The 7,358-nt window shown below is 38.4% G+C and overlaps 1 protein-coding gene across 1 annotated transcript in view; it reads left to right on the top strand.

Annotated features, from left to right (window-relative positions):
* LOC107665896 (son of sevenless homolog 1-like) overlaps positions 1-7,358 on the top strand; it is a gene marked incomplete at its 5' end in the record, with an annotated part of 44,618 nt that overhangs the window by 30,056 nt on the left and 7,204 nt on the right. Inside the window, 6 exons of the mRNA XM_016456958.1 lie at positions 700-822; positions 1,233-1,373; positions 1,653-1,775; positions 3,005-3,108; positions 4,177-4,399; positions 7,328-7,358. Coding sequence (XP_016312444.1) covers positions 700-822; positions 1,233-1,373; positions 1,653-1,775; positions 3,005-3,108; positions 4,177-4,399; positions 7,328-7,358 — 745 coding nt within the window. The remainder of the gene's footprint in view (positions 1-699; positions 823-1,232; positions 1,374-1,652; positions 1,776-3,004; positions 3,109-4,176; positions 4,400-7,327) is intronic.

Below are 7,358 nucleotides of genomic sequence, written 5' to 3'. Positions count from 1 at the left end.
TTAGGACCATGTGATATTTCAGTTTTTCTTTTTTAATAAATCTGCAAAAATGTCAACGATTCTGTGTTTTTCTGTCAATATGGGGTGCTGTGTGTACATTAATGAGGAAAAAAAATTAACTTAAATGATTTTAGCAAATGGCTGCAATATAACAAAGAGTGAAAAATTTAAGGGGGTCTGAATACTTTCCGTACCCACTGTATATATATATATATGGTATAAAATGGACTTCAAATACAAATGTAGTGCTTCATTTGCACTGTGGGTTGAAGGAAATAGTTTGACAAACACAATCAAATGGTTGTTGTTAAACAATTTTTTTCCTTTTTTTTTTTCAGATCCCAATTTCGTCAGGACGTTTTTGACCACATGCCGATCATTCTGTAAACCTCAGGAGCTGCTGGATCTGCTCATGGAGAGGTCAGATGCTCACATTCTCACAATCAGCACTGCAAACACCTGCAATAGTGCATAAATAGTTGATAGTGTGTTTACTGTTTTCACTATCATTTATAGTTTTTTTTATTAAAAATGGTTGTAATACACTGATTTAAATAAAACAAACAGCTCACCCATAATCAGAAGTATTTAGTATTTAAAAGTTTATAGTCATGATGATATTTTTTGTAATGATATGAAGTTATTGTCGTGAAACATCTCACATCTCTCCATACAGCGGTCTGTGTGTTTGCGATCCAGGTTTGATATTCCCGAACCTAAACCCACAGAAGCGGATCAGATGGCCATGGAGAACGGAGACCAGCCGCTGAGCGCAGAACTCAAACGCTTCCGCAAAGAGTTTGTTCAGCCTGTACAGCTCAGGTACACACACACACACACTCATACTCACTCACGCACACACTGACTCAAACTCGCATACTCGCTCACTCGCACACACTAACTCACACACGCACATGCACTCACTCACACTCAGCACACACACACACACACACACACACACACTCTCTAACCCACTTGCACACTCTCTCACACTCGCACACTCAAACTGACTTACACTCGCACACTCAAGTCGCACACTCGCTAACTCACTCACACGCACTCGCACACTTACTCACACGCACACACTCACTTGCACTCACTCACATTTGTAGTGAAAAATTTAAGGGGGTCTGAATACTTTCCGTACCCACTGTATATATATATATATGGTATAAAATGGACTTCAAATACAAATGTAGTGCTTCATTTGCACTGTGGGTTGAAGGAAATAGTTTGACAAACACAATCAAATGGTTGTTGTTAAACAATTTTTTTCCTTTTTTTTTTTCAGATCCCAATTTCGTCAGGACGTTTTTGACCACATGCCGATCATTCTGTAAACCTCAGGAGCTGCTGGATCTGCTCATGGAGAGGTCAGATGCTCACATTCTCACAATCAGCACTGCAAACACCTGCAATAGTGCATAAATAGTTGATAGTGTGTTTACTGTTTTCACTATCATTTATAGTTTTTTTTATTAAAAATGGTTGTAATACACTGATTTAAATAAAACAAACAGCTCACCCATAATCAGCTGTTTAAAGTATTTAAAAGTTTATAGTCATGATGATATTTTTTGTAATGATATGAAGTTATTGTCGTATCCACGGAAACATCTCTCCATACAGCGGTCTGTGTGTTTGCGATCCAGGTTTGATATTCCCGAACCTAAACCCACAGAAGCGGATCAGATGGCCATGGAGAACGGAGACCAGCCGCTGAGCGCAGAACTCAAACGCTTCCGCAAAGAGTTTGTTCAGCCTGTACAGCTCAGGTACACACACACACACACTCATACTCACTCACGCACACACTGACTCAAACTCGCATACTCGCTCACTCGCACACACTAACTCACACACGCACATGCACTCACTCACAGTCACTCATTCACGCACTCTCACACGCACACTGACTCACACTCGCACACTCACTCACACCCACACACTCACACTCACTCAGTCACTCATTCACGCACTCTCACACGCACACTGTCTCACACTCGCACACTCACTCACACCCACACACTCGCACACTCACACACACTCACTCACAGTCGCTCACTCACACACTCTCACACGCACACTCACTCACGCACTCAATCACTCGCACTCTCACTTGCACACTCACTCACACCCATGCACACACACTCACTCACAGTCGCTCACTCACACACTCTCACACACACACTGACTCAGTCGCACTCACGCACTCAATCACTCGCACACTCACACGCGCTCACTCACACTGACACACACTCACACACTCTAACTCGCTCACTCACTCTCACTTGCACACTCACTCAGTCGCTCACTCATGCACTCTCACACGCACACCGACTCGCACTCGCACACTCGCTCACACCCACACTCGCACACTCACACCCACACTCGCACACTCACACCCACACTCACACTCACTCACACCCACACACTCACACCCACACTCGCACACTCACACCCACACTCACTCACACCCACACTCGCACACTCACACCCACACACTCACACCCGCACACTCACTCACAGTCACTCATTCACGCACTCTCACACGCACACTGACTCACACTCGCACACTCACTCACACCCACACACTCACACTCACTCAGTCACTCATTCACGCACTCTCACACGCACACTGTCTCACACTCGCACACTCACTCACACCCACACACTCGCACACTCACACACACTCACACCCACGCACTCACACTCGCACACTCACTCACAGTCACTCATTCACGCACTCGCACACTCACTCACACTCACACACACTCGCACTCATTCACAGTCACTCATTCACGCACTCTCACACGCACACTGACTCACACTTGCACACTCACTCACACTCACGCACTCAATCACTCGCACTCTCACGCACTCACTCACTCTAACTGACACGCGCGCACACACACACACACTCTAACTCGCTCACTCTCATTCGCAAACACACACAGCAGTACCGTATCATACGGCTGTCTCTCATGCATATCTGTGTCTGCAGGGTGTTGAATGTGTGCAGGCACTGGGTCGAGCATCATTTCTATGACTTTGAGAGAGACGCTCAGTTGCTCCGGCGGCTGGAGGAGTTTATCGGTATGGTCAGAGGTACGAACACAAACTTCCAGAACTCTATCATCACCGTAATCATCATGGTAAAACTATGGAAATATCTTCAAAACATGTCTAGGGCCTTCCAGTCAAATCCAGTCATAAAAACCATATTTAATCTGTAATGGAGAATGTCACAGAATTTGGCAAAATTCAGATGGATAAATCAAAAGTAGAGCTGTACACTTAATCAAATCTTGACTTGGAGAGAAATATATTATTATACAGTAGAATGTACTTCTAAAAGTAATAATAATACAGTTTATTAAAAGTTTTTTATGGAATATGACACAAAATCACTCAATTTTTCATCCATGTTTTAATTTAAACAGTAAAACTCTGTCGTGCAACACTTTGTTTGCCAAAAAATAAAAGGAATTGTTCAAATTTAATTTGATTATAATTTAAAAGTTTAATTAAATTGATAAAGTTCTATGTATCCATTTGATTAGCACCATTTTTTATAAGTTTGTAGACAAATTAAAATAGACAACACAGAATAAAATAAAAAAAACATCCCTATTTCATAGGGAACTGTTAATGTTTAAATAGTAAATTGTAAACGTTTTATGAATTCAATTAATTAGACATATTTTTTGATTATTAAAATTGAGTTAAACCATAAAAATGGCATCCAGAAAAATTCAAACAGAAAACAGAATTGAGGGGGGAATTATAAGAAACTATTATTGCTGAAGTTTTAATACGTTTTTATGAATTTAATTGATTAGAAATGCACACCATTAAATGGAATCCAGAAACCATGAGATTTGGGAAAAATAAAACAAATGTCATAGTGTCCTGACCAGCCATGATGTAACCGAATTCCAATGTGATTCCCATAATTTTTCTGTCCATCATTATTTCTGAAAGTGACAATGATGCACTGGATTTTGAGCCAATGGGATTTCACTGTGGCTTTCAAAAGAACACAAATATAAAACTTGACAAGAAAAAATAACCTGTCAGTTTTCGTGCTGGTGGCTGGTTAACAAGAACTCTTCTGCATAAATCTGATCTCAGCTCAGTTCTGTCTCTAACATTGGTCCTGTCACCTGTCTGCAGGTAAGGCCATGAGGAAGTGGGTGGAGTCCATCACGAAGATCATCCAGAGGAAGAAACAGGCTCAAGCCAACGGCCCCAGTCACAACATCACGTTCGAGAGCTCGCCGCCACCCATCGAGTGGCACCTGTGTAAAGCGGGACAGACGGATCAGTTTGACCTCATGACCCTTCACCCCATCGAGATCGCCCGACAACTCACGCTGCTGGAGTCCGACTTCTACAGGTGCGACCCTCAGCCAGTGACCTCTGATCTCTCATGTCAATCAAACCCTGTTTTTCTTAAGTGGAGATATTTAGCTGAATGTTCACACTGCTCATTACCCTATAAGCGGACAGCGACCAGAAATGGACCATAAAATACTCATGAAATGATTCCACACAAGGTGTCCTTGTTACAGTGTAATTATACATATAAGTACTGAGTAATATTAATTAACTACATGTACTTATTATATAGTTAGGGTTAGAATTAGGGTTAGGATTAGGGTTTGGCTTAGGGTTACTTGCATGTAATTATGCATAATTAATTGTTATTATAATAGTAAGTACATGTAACGTGTAACACGGACACCTTAAAATAAAGTGTTAGCAATCGTATAGTTTATTATTAACTATTTGCATCTATTTGATTTTATTTAAATAATCATATTTTTTAAAATGCATTTATATATAAACCTATTTACATAAATGTATAAACCTGGTTATTGTGTATTACAGTCATACTTAAATGAAACGGGTCAGATTTCTGTAATAGTACTATAAACTGAATGTGTTTAAAATAAACAATAACTAGGTTTACATATTTATCATTCATAAATCCAGTTTGTTCCATTCTCTTACATTTTAACTGACTGAATATTGCTTGTTCCACAGCTAGTCATATTTTACCAAGTTCATATTTTTTTAACTTAATGCATGTAATTGTTTTCACAGTTAACAGATTTATGTTGATTCTAAGCTATTTAAATAAATGCATTTTGAAAATATTATTTGAATAAAATCAAATACATGCAAAAAGTTATTCAAAAACTTTTTTTTTTTTGACTGACAAATGTCCATCACATTAAGTTTATTAGTTTGTTAAAACTGTGTAATCCAAATGCATGGACATTTTATATGCAACTCAGTTACATAAATCTTATATTTGGGCCTAAATTTATTTCATTTATTTATTTCTTTTTTTTTTTTGAGTGTAGCAATAATTCTGTGGCCTTGCTTGCTTTCTTGTTTTAATTCTCTGATGATAAAAATGTTTTTAAAATAAATGTAAACTTTTATTCATCATTGATGCATTAAATTAATCAAAAGGGACCATAAAGACATTCATAATGTTACACAGCTGTATGGAGCTCATGATTTATTAGTACTCGATTAGTCAAAATGAAGAAATGCACAGGCCTGAACGTTAATTTCTGTTTGTTTCGTTTCATATTTTGTTGTTGTTGTTTTCTTCATAAGGGAAAAAGGCTGGATTTCCTGTTTGTATTTTTTATTTTCTGCGCCGTTGGCAACTGTCTGCACAGAAAATGGGGCTGTTTAACACAATAGAGAGTCCAGCTGTGACACACACACACACTTCCCTTCACCTCTGTGGGAACAGGCAGTGAGCGTCGTACCCAAGGTCACCACCTCAGCTCCGTTTCCCATGAGGCCGTTCTGTGCCCCCGTCTCCCAAAACACTGAACCAAATCACACACTCAAAACACCTCGGCTCCTGATTAAAGGAGCATTCTGGGTGATTTTCACTTCATTTGTGCTGCTGTCAGTTTCCACAGACGATCGTCTCTCAGTGTTTCTGAACGAACAGGAAACATGTTACAGTACAATTACAATAGAGTGAAGCTTGTGTTTGTGTTCAAGCTCTTACATGAGTTAAGGATTTTTTCATGCTCTGGTCATTTTTAGATTTAGGTTGAAAACATCCATCTATTCGTGTCTGTAGACTTCAATTACAATACATACCTTTTAAAGGCCTTTTCCTTAAAAAGTTTTTTCTCCACTTCAGCAGCACTTACATACACCAAACTTTACAGTCTTATTCCTATCTATATTCTGAAGGTTTTTACTGAGGGGTTTGTGAATATATATTTTTCCTGAGTTTTTATAACGTTTTATTCCTAAAACACGGTGTAAATGTATTTGTTTTCTGTCTGTTGACAGTATTTTCTGATTTATGACATTCCTCCTTTATTTTCCCGCTTAAATGCATATCACCGTCTGCTGAAGGCCACCAGGTGGCAGTGGCTTTTTCATCACTGCTTGCAGCTTTAATACGTTTTCTAAAATTGTATGTTTAAACATGTAAACAATGCTTCATCTAATTCAATATGCACATGTGTGTGTAAGAGAAAACTCTTTAAAGATATGGATTGGAATTGAAATCTACAGACGCAAATAGATAAAGTGTAATAAGACGAGACACTGCAGACAAAACCAGTGTTTTTTTTGTTTGTTTGTTTTCATGCACTAGTCAGTTTTGAGATTTTGGTCTATTTTGCTTCCATACTTGTCTTCTTTCAGACTAGTGGACAGAAAACATCCAAAATACACATTTAAGTGTTTATTTTATCGCACTTAATCTATTTTTCATCTGTAGATTTCAATTCCAATCCATATCTCTAAAGAGTTTTTTCTCCACTTCAGCAGCACTTACAAACACCAAAACTTAGAGTTTTATTCCTCTCTATATTATGAATGTTTTTACTGAGGGGATTGTTGATATATAATTTTCCTGAGTTTTTATAACATCTTATTCCTAAAACATGGTGAATTTTTTTTTTTTTTTATCTAGCTGGTCTCAGTAAAACCCTTTAACTCTGTCAACAGAATCAAACAAGAATTTTGAACCTGGCTTTATCAAATGTTCAGATTTATTTTCTGAAAATCTATGCAATTTATAGCATATTATTGCACATTTAAACATAGCATTCAGGGAAACTTGTAACAGAAAACAATTGTCTTCATTTACTGTGATTAATGATATCTACACCCTGCTCTCCTAGTGTCTTACTTTAAGTAATGAATATTTATTATTTGCATTATAAAGTGTCTAAATCATCATTTTGAGATGGAACTGCGGTGTTTTTTCTGTTCATATTTAGCAGTTTAACACAGAAACATGAATGTAACTGTGAACTTTGACCTTCTGTAGGGCGGTTCAGCCGTCAGAGCTGGTGGGCAGC

Source organism: Sinocyclocheilus anshuiensis, unplaced genomic scaffold (assembly GCF_001515605.1).
Source record: "Sinocyclocheilus anshuiensis isolate Anshui unplaced genomic scaffold, SAMN03320099.WGS_v1.1 scaffold1020, whole genome shotgun sequence".
In the NCBI taxonomy this organism is placed as follows: domain Eukaryota; kingdom Metazoa; phylum Chordata; class Actinopteri; order Cypriniformes; family Cyprinidae; genus Sinocyclocheilus; species Sinocyclocheilus anshuiensis.
This window is presented reverse-complemented; position numbering and strand designations above follow the sequence as displayed.